Below are 17,957 nucleotides of genomic sequence, written 5' to 3'. Positions count from 1 at the left end.
TACATTGGATTACTGTGTATGAGGTTGACTTAAAAGCGAAGTGTACAAGCACAAAGTGAAAACAAGGAAAGACCTTCTCACTCGCATTTTACATGTTTGTGTTCTAGTAAAGGAATGTCCGAATCAGCTCAGATCAGCAACACAGCAGCTGTATACAGGAGCTGCAAAGTGCATTGAAGTTGATGGTGGACTTTTTGAACATACTGTGTAAAGAAAAGTACACAATTAAACAGAACATAAGCAACAATGTTTTAATTTACTACCACCTGCACTTTTCTCATTCCTCATTGTTTCCATTAGATTTCTCCGAAACCGTTAAGAACAGGACATATGTTTATATAAACTTTCTTGATTTGATGGAGAAATCACTGCAATAAGTGAAAGTCTCAGGAATCTTCTATGCCACATCAATAAATTTAAGAATGCAGTTATATTGTCAGACTCCAAAGCAGCTATTCTATCAATAGTCTCTAAACACACACCTTCATCTCAAACAGCAGAAATAACTAAAATGCTCTCTCAATTAATATCACTCAATAAAAGAAATTGTATTCCAATGGATACCATCCCAATGTGGAATCCTGGGATGCGGATGCTTTAGCAAAGAAGGGCAGCACTGCTACTTACAGACCTGTTACTAAATCTATGTATTACTCTGTGAAAAGATTTATTAAATCTACATACTTAGACTTCAACAAACAAAATTTGATAACACAAACACAAGGGAAAAAATGGAACTCTCTGCATCATAATCCACAATTAATTCCCGATTTACCACAAAAATCGCCTGTAGCTGCATTTAGATTGGCAACAGGCCATGACTGTTTGGCCAAACACCTGCATAGAATTGCAATATATCAGTCCCCTAACTGCCCATTGTGCAACTCAAACCAGGCAATGGATTCGGAACACCTCAAAATCTGTGCTTCAGTGGCTGGCCATGATAATATCTTTGAAAAATATTGGAGTGCAAGAGGTCAAATGACTTTATTGTCAAACGCCTGGTATTAGAAAACAACAACAACAACTTTCTTGTTCAGAATCACCAATATTATCACTCCTCAAACCATGTACCTTTCCTCCTGACTCACCCTGTATTTATTATTTAACCAATCTTTCTGTCACTACAGATTGTCATGGGACAAAGAATACCAAACAAGAGAGTCGATATTTTCAGCATCTACTATAAAATAAGTGTGTTCTTGTAGTTTAATTGCACTGTAACAGTATTAGTTCTGGCAGTTGCAACTACAGTCCTTGCTGAGGACCATGTGCTGGTACACTGATAAACAAAAGCAATACAACCTGCAGTTAGCACCATACTCAAACTGTCTTATTCCCTGGAAAGACCTGGTACTCAATTTTATAGTAGGCTCAGTGGACCACAGAAATGAAAATTCCACCTCTACCCAGGAACTACCATAAATTATTTTCTTCTGTTAATTTATGGTCATGCATTAATGAAGTGAACAAGCTGGACACATTCAAGAATAGGAGACTTAAGCAATGAAGCAGGAAATTTAGGGGAGGAAGAGACTATGAGTAAATACAGTATTGCTATATAACCTTAGGGTTTCTGATATCTCCATTTCTTCAAACATCCATGATCCACTTCTCGTACTAACATTTGTCCTGTTGAAAAAAGATGCATCAACTAGTTTGATGTAACAATGTTGGTGTAGAAAACTTACAGAAATACATGAAAATATTAAATATCTATTGAAACTCGTTCATACAGCAAAGAATGTCAAGATGATGTGTTTTAGGTTACATTGTAAAACCATGTTCAATACAGTTGCACAAGTGTATGTCCTTAAAGTATACATTTTATATTATTATGTAATAGCAAGAAGATTAAATTGCCTGTCAGAAGCTTTTGAGATGCTCGAAAGCATTGGATCATGGATCTCTTCCAACATACTGATTAAAAACAGACATGTGAAATAGTTAGGACATGTCTATGGAATGCAGAATGAGACACTCAAAGAAAGCATTGAAAAGTAAACCAGGAGGAAGGACTAGAGGTGGACCAAGTGCAAGGTGTTGGATGGGGTTGAGTGTTATTTAAGAAAAAATTGGTGTCAGAAGATGGAGAAAGGAAGCTCAGAATAGAAAGACCTGGAATGACATCTGTAAGGCAGTCAAGGTTCTGCAAGAACTGTAGTGCTACGGAGTGAGTGAGTAATTAAGTAATAATAATAATAAGCCATGGCGCTACAGCCCACGAGGGGCCAAGACCAACCAGCCAGCTGCTGGCCTCACAGCCACATGCCGAAACAGAGGTGGACGATCATCCAACCAGAATGGAGGTATTGTGTCGTTAGCACGATGAACCCCCCAGCTGTTATAGCTGGTTTGCGTAACCGGATTTCGCTACCTATCGTAGCTCCCCAAGTGCATCACAATGCTGGGTGGACACCAGTCCCATACACTGGCCGAAATTTCATGAGAAAATTTCTTCCCCCATGAGGACTCGAACCAGCGTGCATTCCGTAACGCGAGTCCTAGGCGCGATGCCGCGACGCCACGGTGCGGGACGAGTAAGTAAGTACCAGTAGTAAAACTAATAAACTTTATAACAGCAGATCCTCAGGAAATTAAAAATATCTGAATAACAGTCAAACAAAATGGAACAGAAAGTAAGTGAAAATTTCTGACGTAGCTGTTGGCCATTATATATATATATATGTATACTTTTGATATTAAGGGCTGTATTCATAAACGAGACTTTGAATGAAGACTTCCCAAAGTTGACTTTCGTAGTAAAGTTTAACTCTGTTAAAAATCCTGTTCATAGACAAAACTTCTGAGATTTTGACTTCGGTAAGTCGAGATTTGACGATCCTATTCTAATGTTGGCAATCACAATTACTAACCTTTTAAATGAATTAAATTAATAGATCTGGAATTAGTGTATTATTTGTGTTGTGTGATGTGTTTTAATAAAGAAAGTCCACACAGTTTTTATGTTTAATTAATTATGTTCTGGACGTCAGTATTGCCACATTAGGAAGTTAGCACGAACTTTCGTTTTCAGTGAATATTCGAATCTAAAATTATGTACTATCTGTGTTGTGTGATGTGTTTTAATATAGAAAATCCACACAGTTTTTATGTTTATTTAGTTATGTTTGGGCTTTCAGTTTCGCCACATTAGGAAGTTCGCACAAACTTTCATTTCCAGTGAATATTCAAACCTAAAATTAGTGTATTATTTGTGTTGTGTGATTGTTTTAATAAGGAAAATCCACACAGTTTTTATGTTTATTCAGTTATGTTTGGGCTTTCAGTTTCGCCACATTAGGAAGTTCGCACGAACTTTCATTTTCAGTGAATATTCAAACCTAAAATTAGTGTATTATTTGTGTTGTGTGATGTGTTTTAATAAAGAAAATCCAAACATTTCATTTAGTTATGTTCGGACCGTCAGTGTTGCCACATTAGGAAGATCGCACGAACTTCAATTTTCAGTAAATATTCGAATCTAGAATTAGTGTATTATTTGTGTTGTGTGATTGTTTTAATAAGGAAAATCCACACAGTTTTTATGTTTATTCAGTTATGAGCAAGTAATAGAGAAATAAGCTTCATACGGCTGCAGTTTCAACATTTGGCATAATGAAATACGAACTTTTTTTTTTGTATATACCAGTATTTATTCAATTATCCGGCAAAATCTCGTATCCGGAACTAGCCTGGTCCCTTTGGTGCCAGATAAGAGGGGTTCTACTGTAATTCCATTTTACATACTTACTGTTCATCATTCAGAGTTACTGTATCATCAGAATGCTGCTACTCATTCTAATAAATTCACAATTTAGCCTACATATTGATTAAGTTCAGTTTCTTAACATAGTAATAACACGTGGAGTTACATTACCTAACAGGCTGCTTCAGCTTCAACACAGTTTTCCACGCATTGCAATCTGGGCTAGAACAATAACCTCGCAGTTCTTCTAGAGCCTTTGCAGTTTCTCTCACACCTTGCTCATAGTACTCATCTTCAGTCAGTAGTTTCGTTTTTGGTGGAAATTTTCGTTTCCTGCAAAAAAGAAAAGCAAGAATTGTAATTTCAATTCAATGTGACTGGCTCTCAGTCAATAAATTAGTATTAAACTGTAACAAAACTAACATAATTCAATTTAAATCCTGTCCAAATTCAACCTCACAAATTTCTAGCGCAATAATTTCTTGGCTTAAAAATCGATAATGTGTTAAATTGGAAAAATCATATTAAAGAAATTACCCCCAAACTAAATTCAACTTGTTTTGCTATTAGATCTATATAAAAGATAATAAATATCAATACCTTAAAAACAATATACTTTGCATACTTTCAGTCGGTAATGAGTTTTGGAATAATATTCTGGGGAAATTCCACAGATAGTAACAGTATATTCCTATTACAAAAAAGAGTAATTAGAATAATAGTAGGTGCCAAATCTAGGGAATCTTGTAGGACTGTTTTCAAAAAACTACAAATAATGCCCATGGCTTGTCAGTATATCTTTTCATTAATAATCTTCCTCTTATGTAATCATGAAAACTTTGTAACTAATTCAACAGTTCATAGCATAAATACACGTCAAAAAATGACTTTCATACTCCATCGGCAAGTCTATCGTGCTATCAAAAAGGAGTGCGTTATATGGCAGTAAAAATGTTTAATATCCTCCCTATCTATATAAAAAATGAAGCTCAAAACATAACATTATTTAGGACTTTCTATTCTGTAGGTGAATTCATGACATTCAATAATGCTTCATGAAATTGATACTAAAACTTTGTGTTGTACTAATAGACTATATTGTAAATCTCGTCTTTATACATTTCATCTAGACTGTGACTATAAATTAAGGCTTTATAATAGTATTAAGTTTTTTTACTTATTCCATATTCTAGCTCTAAGCATGTATGAATACCATGGAATGTTAATAAATACAATATAATACAATACAATTGACAATATGCATTGCTTATAAACTGATATTTTTGAGAACATTACACCAAGTGTCGCTTAAACTTTAAATTAAAATTTAATTGACTAATTCAACATTCTAGCACTATGAATTACCGTATTTACTCGCATAATTTCCCCAACTTTTTCTCTAAAAATTCGGAGATAAAAAATCGAGGGGGGGGGGGGTAATTACGCGAGAACAACAAAATATCACAAATAGTCCGGTCATAAATAACATCAAACTAATGTACTAATTAAATCATTGTTTAATACTAATAGTTACAAATATATATATATATATATATATATATATATATATGCATATATATATGCATATATCTGTAATTACAGACAATTTTATGGCTTTCCTTTGTACCAATGAATGTCATTAGCCTTTAGTTTGGACTTTACTTAACTAAACACAGATGACGATTTTAAACTTTGTGCATAAAATATTCGTATTAAAATTAATTTCTTTAATTACATAAAGAAAATAAATGTATATGTATTTTACATTGTACTACTTTCAACAGAATACAAATCCAAATTATCTTTTGTGTCATCAGAGAAATCGTAGTCGTTTTTCATTACAAAAGGGATGGCTAAAGACTATGGGTTAATTACTTACTTACTTACAGCTTTTAAGGAACCCGGAGGTTCATTGCTGCCCTCACGTATGCCCGCCATCGGTCCGTAACCTGTGCAAGATTAATCCAGTCCCTACCATTATATCCCACATCCCTCAAATCCATTTTAATATTATCCTCCCATCTATGTCTCGGCCTCGTCAAAGGTCTTTTTCCCTCTGGCCTTCCAACTAACACTCTATATGCATTTCTGAATTCGCCCATAAATGCTACATGTCTAGATTTTATGTTCCTAATTATGTCAGGTGAAGAATACAATGTGTGCAGTTCTGCGTTGTGTAACTTTCTCCATTCTCCTGAAACTTCATCCCACCTAGCCCCAAATCTTTTCCTAAGTACCTTAATTTCGAACACCTTTAACCTCTGTTCCTCTCTCAAAGTGAGAGTCTAAGTTTCACCAACACTATAGAACCGGTAATATAACTGTTTTATAAATTCTAACTTTCGGATTTTTTGACAGCAGATGGATGACAAAAGCTTCTCAACCAAATAATAACAAGCATTTCCCATATTTATTCTGTGTTTAATTTCCTCTGGAGTGTCATTTATATTTGTTACGGTTGCTCTAAGATATTTGAATTTTTCCACCTCTTCAAAGGATAAATTTACAATTTTTTATATTTCCATTTCGTACAATATTCTCGTCACGAGACATAATCATATACTTTGTCTTTTCGATATTTACTTCCAAACCTATCTCTTTACTTGCTTCAAGTAAAATTCCCGGGTTACTTGGGTTATTCATGCTTATTTTTTCGATATGTGAATTCTTCACGAAAGAGTCTTGAAGGAAAAAGTTGTGTCTAATTTTATTTAAAATAAGAAGAAGAAATTACGCGAAGAAAATAGAATTTTGAAAATCATGTCCTAAAAATTTTGTAGGGAAATTCCTGGGAGTGGGGAGGAATATGCGAGTGAATACAATACATTTTACATTATCAGTCAAACTTGGAAAACAATTCTGAAATAATGAATTGCAACATATTCTTCAAATTCATATTGAACTATCATCCGGAAGGGAGAAGATTTATATGTCGTTCACTGAATAGACCAATTGGAAATTCTTCACTGAGATCATTGCAACAGACTTCACAGACTAATATTTGAAGATTGGAGGCAGGGAGTGGGAGAACAAGAAGTAAAATAAGCTGATGATTCAATAATCACTTGAATTATTTCCATAAGAATATTTCTAAAAAAATACACAATGTTCCATATATATTATTTATTCAAACAAACAGCCATCAAGTAAAGTATCAAAACAATGTTAACAACCACGACCCACTCTGAATCATCAATCAACATTACATTCCTCCTTTACCAAATAAAAATTACAATCAAGTCAATAATATTGCAGTTTATCAGAGGTTTAACCTTCCTAGTAATACCTCGTTAGATTAACCTTGAAGCATTGCCTCCTCTTCATTGATAATACCCTTAACCCGTGAACCACCACTTCATCCTCATCCTGACAAGTACTACAGCCGATAATTTCTTCCTCATCTTGATTATCATTATTATGTCTAGGCAACTCTTCATTTTGAGCACAAAAGTGTCCAATTCTAATTATTTTAACAGTATGCCTTTTCCATACAATATTGTGCTCACTCATCAGCTTATACACATTCTTTTCCCACAAGACCTTCACAATTATGGCTCTAGCCCCCAATACCTTCTTCAAACCCCTACAATCTCTCTCAAAAACTTCTCCTCTTATTGAAAAATTATTTCCCTATTGGCACGATGAAACTTAACCTGCTTATGTCTATAACTTTCTACAAATGACCTTGGTAATAAATTTAAAGTCTTCACCTCCCAAATGCACATAATTTATAATGCATTTCACCAGTTGCATAATGCGGTGTAGTTCTATGTGAGAATAGATATTTACTTACTGAAGTGGAGATATCTAATTTTCAATTCCTGGGTTCAAGTAAGTTTCCTTAAAGACTCTTTAAACGTCTTTACTCCAACAAACACCTTCATTTCATAAGAAAGATGTTACAAATAAAACTTGTTTCTCTATGAGAACATCTTATGTCATTAAGATTAGTTCTTGTAACTATTATTAAGGTACCAATGACTTATACAGTAGAACCTCTCTAACCTGAACTATTTCGATTATCGGAAATTCCATTTCCTAATTTAATAGGTGTCCCATAAACAACACAATATTTATTTTGTAATAATAGTACATAATTTTAAAATTACTGATATTTTTATTTCAGTACAAGTGCACTTACCGTGGTTAATAATGCAACATTTTTCATATGCATGCATTTTATTCTTCATCTAACATAATTAGGAACATTAAATCCAGACGTTTGAGATGGGCAGGGCACGTATGGGCATGTATGGGCGAATCCAGACATGCATACAGAGTGTTAGTTGGGAGGCCGGAGGGAAGAAGACCTTTGGAAAGGCCGAGACGTAGATGGGAGGATATTAAAATTGATTTGAGGGAGGTGGGATATGATGATAGAGACTGGATTAATCTTGCTCAGGATAGGGACCGATGGGGGGCTTATGTGAGGGTGGCAATGAACCTCTGGGTTCTCTAAAAGCTATAAGTATATAATTACAAACTGCATAATAGGTTTTTTATTTTAATGTATTCTTTTGTCTCCTTCAATCCGCAGTTATATCACATCCAAGCTATACACAATGAAATTATGGAAATTCATGCATTTACCAGTTCGTGTGCTATAAAATACCATTCACATCACCAAACATACAAGCCAACTTCAGAACACATACAATCCACAACAGAGTTATCATTGCAGAAAGCACATTTGGTCACATAAAAATCCATATTACATAGGTTGGACAAAAAGTTATGGCAACACTGCTGTCACGTGACGATGGTGCGTTCGAGAGTTGCCAGCTGTGTGGACATGAACAAGGACTGTTAAATGAGTTAGTGCAGCCAGCAGCGACAGTACTCTATCAATCTACTGCAGTTTGTAGAACGTTGACTTTCATAGGGTTAGTGCGAGCACCCTAAGACTACGTTTACAAAACTAGAGCAACATTCCTGGATCAAAATTGAAGTGACACGAGGTCGTAGTGCACAAGAATGTTTTCAGGGACTGCGTGAAGCATGTACCGATGCAGCGTTGCCATATTGCACAGTGACACAATGGGTTAAAGCGTTCCGGGAAGGCAGGGATGCAGTTCAGGACGACCCCGCGTGGAGGACAACACAGTTCAACTCCTTGCTTCCCTGTTGGATGCTGATCGCCGATGGACTGCGCGTGAGTTAGCAGCGGAAGTCGGAGTATGTCACAAAACTGTGCTCCACATTCTGCAAGACATTCTGGGTTACCGCAAAATTGCAGGCGTTGGATATCCCATGAAATTTCCTAAGTTTAACAATGGCACCGCTATACAGTCACACAGGCCTAGTTGGACTGGTACCAAAGGAAAGATGACGACTTTCTTGGACGAACTGTCGCTATGGACGAAACCTGGGCTCGCTCATACGAACCAACCAAACTTGAAACGTCAATCAAATGAATGGAAGCATCCAGGTTCTTCTCGTCCGAAGAAAGTGCGCCCTACACAAAGTGCCGTGAAGGTGACGTTCATTGTGGCATATGACATTGATGGGATAATACTGCACCACGCTGTACCTCCAAGGCAGACGGCAAACGCAGACTACTACTGCAGGTTCCTGCAGCACCACCTTCGTCCAGCCCTCAGAAGAAAACGACACTTGGTGGTACAGAACCCCATCATTCTTCATGATAATGCAAAGAGTCATACCGCTGCTACTGTCAAGGACTTCTTGCGACACTGGCAATGGGAGATTCTGGAACTCCACCGTACTCACCCAATATGATCCATGCGATTACGATCTTTTCACCAAGGTGAAAGAACCACTGCGAGGGACCTGGTACAATACCAGAGATGAACTTATCCGTGCTATAGGGCGGTCAATTCGTAACATCGGCAAAGATGGACGCGCTGATGGTGTACGATGCCTTCCAAACATTTTGCAAAAGGTGATAAATAAGGGGGGCGACTATATTGAAGGTACGTATTTGTTGTACTCCTGTGAATAAAGTCATGTCAGAAATATCGAACTGTTGCCATTACTTTTTATCCAACCTTAGTATATTGTGATGGGTTGGCATGCAATCATGCCATGCTGTCAATCTGAAGAACTGTAGCAATTCTTTTAGAAGATCTTGTTTAATGTCGGTTATTTAGTATGATATACCAGTGTTTGTTTGATGATAATAGTTCTAGTTGTTTGTTCTTTCATTTTTTTTTATAAATATTCAATACTAATGTCAAGGAAAAGAAGAAAATATAGAAATTCACATCTATTTCATTTGTAGGACTTCAACTTTCTCCACTTCGTATTCTTCCTGTATTGTATTTATTAACATTCCATGGTATTCATACATGCTTACAGCTAGAATATGGAACAAGTCAAAAAACTTAATACTATTATAAAATCTTCATTTATAGTCACAGTCTAGATGAAATATATACAGACGAGATTTACAATATAGTCTACTAGTACAACACAAAGTTTTAGTATCAGTTTCATGAAGTGTTATTGAATGTCATGAATTCACCTACAGAATAGAAGGCGTGAGAAATTAGGTACTTCTTTAATTTGGCCCTAAATAATCTTATGTTTTGAGTTTCATTTTTTATATCGATAGGGAGGCTATTAAAAATTTTTACTGCCATATAATGCACTCCTTTTTGATAGCACGATAGACTTGCCGATGGAGTATGAAAGTCATTTTTTTGACGTGTATTTATGCTATGAACTGTTGAATTAGTTACAAAGTTTTCACGATTACATACGAGGAAGATTATTAATGAAAAGATATACTGACAAGCCATGGGCATTATTTGTAGTTTTTTTTAAATAGCCCTACACGATTCCCTAGATTTGGCACCTACTATTATTCTAATTACTCTTTTTTTGTAATAGAAATATATTGTTACTATCTGTGAAATTTCCCCAGAATATTATTTCAAAACTCATTACCGAGAGGAAGTATGCAAAGTATATTGTTTTTAAGGTATTTATATTTACTATCTTTTGCATAGATCTAATAGCAAAACAAGCTGAATTTAGTTTGGGGGTAATTTCTTTAATACGATTTTTCCAATTTAACACATTATCGATTTTTAAGCCAAGAAATTTGGTTGTTGTTGTTTCTAATAGGTATCTATTATTAATTATTGCGCTAGAAATTTGCGACGTTGAATTTGGACAGGATTTAAATTGAATTATGTTAGTTTTGTTACAATTTAATACTAATTTATTGAAGAGAATTTCCTCTGTTGAAGATTGGAATGTGTTGGAGTTATTGGCTGTAATTACTATACTTGGGTCATCTGCAAATAATATGGGATGACCTACATCTTTTATTAGGAGGGCAAGATCATTTATAAACACTAGAAAAAGTAGGGGACCTAATATTGATCCTTGAGGAATTCCATTATTAATAGTTCCCCATGTCGATGCAGATTTCATAGTTGTATTGATTTCAACTTTGTTTCCTATCTATGAGATATGAGTGAAACCATTGGTGTGCAACACCTTTAATTCCATAATAATCTAATTTATCTAGCAGCATTCACTAAATGAAGACTAAAAAAAGCTGAAATACTACAAATAATGCTTTCTTTATTATCCATTACAAGTTATCATTCTTCATTGTAACAGTGTAGTCCAATCACTATAACTGACATTCTCATGAATCAACTAATATTCATTACTATAGGTTTTACTAACACTTCTGCCTAACACACATACAGAATTCATATAAAAAGTCAATTTCACAAGACAAAGTTTTATGCCACTTTTTTATATTTCTACATTAAACTCCAGTTTAGACTCAGGAAAATAATATCCAGAAGGTTTTCACTCTGAAATAACTTCTGCAACATTCTCCACTTCCAATCCATTGCAGGAATTCCAAAATGCTGTGTTGCTTCAACATTTTCTCTCTCTTCTGTGTAACATAAAACCAGAAACTTAAAACGTAATCCACATGACTATAACTTTAGTACCTACTATTACACACCAATGCAGAGGAAGTAGATAAAAACGAACTTTTTCACCTGAAATATCAATTTATAGAGGGACAGGATTTCAATTGCTGAGAAATAACAGAAAAGACAAAGTTTCAAAGTAGGAATAACCACTGTATTAAGAAAACAGAAGGAAAAGGAATCCTATTTGTAGGAGGAGTTTCAAATGACGAAATCAACTGTGATCAACAATAAACAACTGAGAATTGGAGACAAGAAAATGCAGGCATTACAAATTTCGAGAACTACCTGATAGGAAGAAGAACTACAAAATTAATCTTGTTGAAATTTAACAAATTTAGACGAACAAAAAGTGTAAAATCTATAACTAAATAACTTACAAGGTAAACCCCTTACACACTGCAACATTTTAAAGCCTAAAAATGTTCTATGTTTTCCACGTTTCTTGTTTCCTAGTTTGTCTGTCAGATCTATACAGTCTCATAAGATAACGTGCAGAGGCATCTACAGACTCATTCAAAATGGTGACACACACAGACATATCCAAGGCAAAGCACACGACATAAATATAGGGTGTACTGCAGGCAATGTCATTAATTTCAGGGGGTTATTCTTTGAGATATTAATAAAACAAAAAAGTTTAATACAATTTTGCGCGTTTTTACTTACTTTTCGAGATAAAAATTGTTTTATATGAAACATTTCATAGCGTGTTTTGGGAAAGCAATTGATTTACCGTATATACGTGAATACTCCCTGTATATTTTTTTCTGGAATTTAGCAAAGAAAAACTGGGTTGCGAACATTATTTGAAATAAGTTTGGTACCACTTCGCTTCAAACACTTTTTTAATTTTCTCTCCTAAAATTAGGGTGAGCGGATTATTTGATGATTCAGAGTATTGACATATATACAGTAGTCTCCAATATACTCAGTCAATTTAAGAGAGCACTGTATTATATATAATTCAATCTTCCTCAACTTGGTTAGGTTTCCAAAGACAAAGAATGTTAAACAGTAACATTTAAAATGACATTCAAAATGTCTTACAAGAAATTTGTTCACAAGAAACTAAAATTTGCAGTAGATAATATTTCACATAATGAAAATTTATAAAAATACAGATAAAAAAAATAGACTGAGAAAATTCAACTGTAATTTGAATTGAAATACAAATGTCGCCGAAAAATCTGCAGAGAACCCTTCAAAGCTATAATAGAAATTTCCTTAATTGTTGTTAGGTTAGGATTAAATGGGTCCGTCTAATGCTTATCTATTAATATTGTATTGATACACCGACATGAACACATCATTCAACAAACTTCTGCACGTAAGTTACTTCCATAATTTTCTTTTCAAATATAGAAATTACAAAAAGCATTAACTTACAATGTCCCAATATTTCACGTGTTCACAGTATGCCTGGCTATTCTGAAACTCGAGAAGTGACAACATGAAATTGTTATAACTCAACATTGTAAGCTGATACCAGATAATAACATCACTGCATCCAAACTGCTAACAACTGAAACCACACTACGTAAGCACCACATACGCTGGGATTAATTGTTTCAACGTGTTTTATTAAAAAGTAAATAAGTGATTGATATTATGACATTTATTTGTCAATTTCATCGAGCATCACCTGCCAGTATGTCAAAGCTCATGGTTATATTTTGTTTTAGTTATTCTGATCAGATTTAATTATCTTAACGTTATAATGCAATTAAGTGATTGACATTAATGACATTCATTTTGAATCTATCAAGCATTATCTGCTATTGCCAAAGCTAATGCTTTTAAATCTCTGTTTTAATTGTTTTATTCAGTATGTGTGCTTAATTCACTATGAAGGGATAGTGTGTAATTAATAACGGTGTGAACATTGTCATCATAAGGTCATTTGAATAGTATATAACGGTTATGTCGCTGTTACTTATGTTTTACCATTATGGCATTATCAAGTATGTATTAAGATTATCTTTTAACATCTGAAGATGGTGCATATATGTGCCGAAAACGTTCATGATCAATAAATTGTAATATATCAATACAATATTAATAGATAAGCAATAGATGGACCCATTTAATCCTAACCTATTGTACTTTGCTTATCAGTCAAAACTTCAACAAAATGAAATATTAATTGTTGTTGTTGGGACTCCAAATTTATGACAGAATGACACAAATTGTTTTGTTATGGTCCCTCTAACACCCACAATTAATCCGATGCCTTCTATATCTCTGAGTTTATATGATGTTTTGTAATAAGGGATAGTGGGTTCATAAATTCTCCTTTTCTCTAGATTAACCTCCTCAGGTTGATTCTAATGCATCTCGAATCTGATGGTCGGATCCAGAATATAACCTTTTGTCTCTCCAGGTTTAAATGTTATAATATCAATACGCCGATGACTTCCAGTATCCGCTATTTCATGGACTTCTTCATTAGTAGTGTAGCCATTGGACTGAAGGCATGTTGCAATTACAGACCTGATCTTGTGATGTCTGCTATTACGAAGAGTTTCGCCAAATGGGCATGAACCCAAGACACGAGCCAAAGTTTCAACCTCACTGTGGCATCGCCTACAGTGGTTATTGTCTTGAGTTCTGCCTGGAATAGCGCGTACAGGAGCAACATTACCGGTCATCTTTAACGCATCTCTCCACTCGGAGCTAGAAAGGCCTGTATGGTGTCTGACCCAGCTGTTTGCGGGAGTGAAGTCTTGATATAAGCTGACCCCTTTATCTTTCTGTGGCAGTTGACACCATTTATTAAATTCTTCAAAGTGCAAAATTTTCCTGAGTTTCCTTAAGTCAATTAGACCTCTTTTGTTCTTAATGGTGTCTGGGGAGATCAAATTGTTATCCAGAGGTAACTTTCCGAGGTTAGTTTTCATTCTGCAAAGGAATTTTATGTAACATTTGTTCGGATCAAATTTCTGCACATTTAAAGGCCGAAACTAAAATTCTTTCAATCATTCACTATCACAATATACTGCTCTCTTAAATTGATTGAGCATATTGGGAATTAAATCAATAGCTTTTCCAAAACACATTATGAAATCTTTCATATAAAACAATTTTGTTCTGAAAAAGGAAACAAGAATGAGCAAAATTATATTAAAGATTTTTGTTTGAATATCTCAAAGAACAACCCCCTAAAATTAATGGCATTACTTACGGTTCACCCTATGAACAAACACAAAATGAATTACCATATTATAACACAAAACAGACAGTTCCAACACTACTTCCAAAATAAATTAATCAAATCATCTCTTACCAATATGCTTGCAATTTTGAAGTCCATACTGCAGGGAAGTTGTAAGTAATTAAAATAATAACAATGATGGCTACTGTTGCTTCTTGAAAATGACTACTGAAGAAAATCATTCCCAGTGCAAAACCCTGTAAAAAGGAAATTACGTTAGAAAATCCAGATAATGGATGAAAGAATTGAAATACGGATCAAGTACAAGTATATAGTCCGGATCAGCTTATGTAATACCCCTATTACTAAATATGCTAGTGGGTTATAGTGATTTTCTAGCTCTCAGGTTGAATTTTCTTTTGCCAACTTCGTTTCGAATTTCGGGTACTGACAAATGCTACAAATAGCAGATATATTTGTTAACTGCTTTAATTGTTTACAACACTTAAGCAGCAAGTTTCTGGACACAGGTTACTCATGCCAAATTGCTCCCCTAGCACCCTTTAATGCCACTAGAAGTTTGTAATGTAGTAATGTGAACACCCTGTATTGGTGTGATATGTTTACAAAGTATGAATTCCCCTGAGAATTCAGATTATGAATTAATAGTACATTATACAACGAGCCTAAAATGAAGGTAATTAAGAAGTGAGTATGGACATTTATGAAACGAGCGCAAGCGAGTTTCATAATTTTCATACGAGCTTCTTAATTACCATTATAGGAGAGTTTCATACGACTTTTTATGCTCGACCATATTTCTAACTTGATATTATTAATTTTTAGCAATGTCCCGTATGTTGTGAGATGTGCGCAGACGCGAAAGTATTGATTTTTTCCGAGGAACAGATGTCCACATTGACCTTGCTAGGCCATAAGAACCTACAGAGATAACATTGAAATTAAATTAGACATTGAAAAACGAGATGACAAATTGAATTTATTTGAATATTAGTTACAATTAACGCTAATTATTACAGTAACAGAACATAACCTTCTGCGACAGTATTGGATTTCCAGCCTCCGTGACTTTTCGCTAATTCTCTTTCAATTGCATATCCGAGAATAATCAATACTTGCGATTTTATAACGGTACAAAGCTGACCTGTCATTGGCTGAACAGTTGTAACCTGAGTCGTCATTGGCTGAAAGACCTGACCTTTAATGAGTAGGTGTACTTTAATGACATGCATTAAAGGTCTGCTACCAGGTGTATAATTACTACATTTCGGCATGGTCGAGCATAAAATATATTTTAATACAATTCTTCCTATTTCTGACTACCATATTTGTTGACATGTAAGAAGCACTTTTTTTCTTTGCAAACAGGGTGCCTTTTAAATGCTGATACTAAGTTTGTGAATAGGTTAAAGCTTCATGGGATGTTATGAAAACTGTGACAGTAGTAAAATCATCCAAGAAGTGTGGCATTAGTAATACAGAGGACAATTTGTTGTATGAGGACTCAGATTCTGATTTAGAAAAGGTTTAAAGTGACTCTTTATTTAGCTCTGGAGATGAATTTCTGGGTTTTGATGAAGAAGCTTAAAAGATATTCTTTCCTAATTAAATTAGGTATTTGATGATTAAGGAGCGGATTCTTATGTAATTAAATATTATTTTTGCGTGTGATAAAACACAAGTAACAAAGTTAAACATTCCGAACATGAAGTTTCAAGTTTAAAACCCGAATTTTATTTCACATAAAAACACATATTTTCACCAAAAAATTATGTAAATATATATTTTCAGGAAATGTATTACAAATACATAAATCTTGGAGATTTTTATTTAAATATTTTTTTTTACAAGAACTTTTAAATATTTTAAAACTAAATCAATTATATCACTCAGAAGTACATTATCTTTTTTAAGAATTCTTGGTTGCTTCGTGTTTCTAAGCGCTGTGTGGAGTATCCATTTTTGTAATAGTATCGCCACAAGTTCTGAGAACTACTAGGCAGCATATCAGTGTTATTATTAGAGAATAAATTAACATGGCCAAGAAGGAGAGATCTTGCAACACATAATTAGGAATGTTTATTGTTGCTGAAGATGATTTCATTCCACGCTTTGTTTGTGAAACACAACAGATAAGAGCTCGGGTATGAACATTATTTAATTTAAACAAATCTCTCGCCTCTTGCTCATGTCTATCAAGTAAGGCAATAAGCCTACATCTTGTTGTGATTCCCTGTTATCGGGCTTCGTCAATCGATATCCTTCAAGATATACTGAAAGATGGCTGTTTAAAAAACGATTTGGCTTTCCTATTAGCAAATCTAAGCTTTTTGTGTGACACCATAAAAAACTCAAAACCTCCAAAAGCCTGTTGTCTGAAACAGGAAGGTGCGTGCCGTGGAAATTAAACTAGACTCGCTACCAGGTTCAGAAGTACAAGTACTAAGGGACAAATTCTAGAATGTGTTTGGGAAAAACAGTGGATATAAAAAAATGTGTAAAGTTGCTCAAGTATTGGAGGATGTGCCCGTAGGTGAAATTGACAGTGTATGTGTTTGTGACATTCCTCTCTTTAAATATGCACGTCTGACGTCCTGTGATGTGGAAAGATCGTTTTCACAGTATAAGTCGTTGTTCAGAGATAATCGGCATGCATTTATGATGGAGAATTTGGAGATGACATTTGTTGTTCACTGCAATTCTCGGCCAACTACTAGCACTCAAGTGTGGTTGGTGAGTACCTAGTAACATTTTTTTTTTAAGCTAAGTAAGGTATTTTTGTCATATTTAAAACAAAATTTTTTTTTTATTTTTAGCAAATATTTTCGTACTTTTCAGCACATAAAAAATAAATATATTTAAATTTTTAGCACATAAAAATCCGCACCCTATTGATGATAGTAAACCTATGTTGTTTGTTTGTTGTTCAGTCAACTGTCCAAAGACAGATCTGAACTTCACACATGATACCAATGAGGCAACTAAGTCAGGAGACAATAGGGTAGAGTGGCAGTTCCTTTCACCTTACGTTGCATACATCACCGACTAGCTACATATTACACTAGTCAGACTTCAGATGTACACAAACAATTGTTCTTCCTCTGACACATATCGTCAAGTGAGATGTACTGCCTGATAATAGATGTACATA

General features: G+C 34.5%; 1 protein-coding gene across 2 annotated transcripts in view; it reads right to left on the bottom strand.

The window, feature by feature from the left end:
- Nemp (Nuclear envelope integral membrane protein) overlaps positions 1-17,957 on the bottom strand; it is a 41,683-nt gene that overhangs the window by 7,544 nt on the left and 16,182 nt on the right. Inside the window, exons 6-8 of one of the 2 annotated variants that reach the window (XM_069846244.1) lie at positions 14,918-15,042; positions 3,881-4,042; positions 1,567-1,632 (exon numbers count right to left, since the gene is read on the bottom strand). In XM_069846244.1, the coding sequence (XP_069702345.1) occupies positions 1,567-1,632; positions 3,881-4,042; positions 14,918-15,042 (353 nt within the window). The remainder of the gene's footprint in view (positions 1-1,566; positions 1,633-3,880; positions 4,043-14,917; positions 15,043-17,957) is intronic. The other variant, XM_069846245.1, reaches the window with a different exon arrangement.

Source organism: Periplaneta americana, chromosome 14 (genome assembly GCF_040183065.1).
Source record: "Periplaneta americana isolate PAMFEO1 chromosome 14, P.americana_PAMFEO1_priV1, whole genome shotgun sequence".
NCBI classification, from domain to species: Eukaryota; Metazoa; Arthropoda; class Insecta; order Blattodea; family Blattidae; genus Periplaneta; species Periplaneta americana.
Note: the sequence above shows the minus strand (reverse complement) of the source record. Positions and strands in the feature narration are given on the sequence as shown.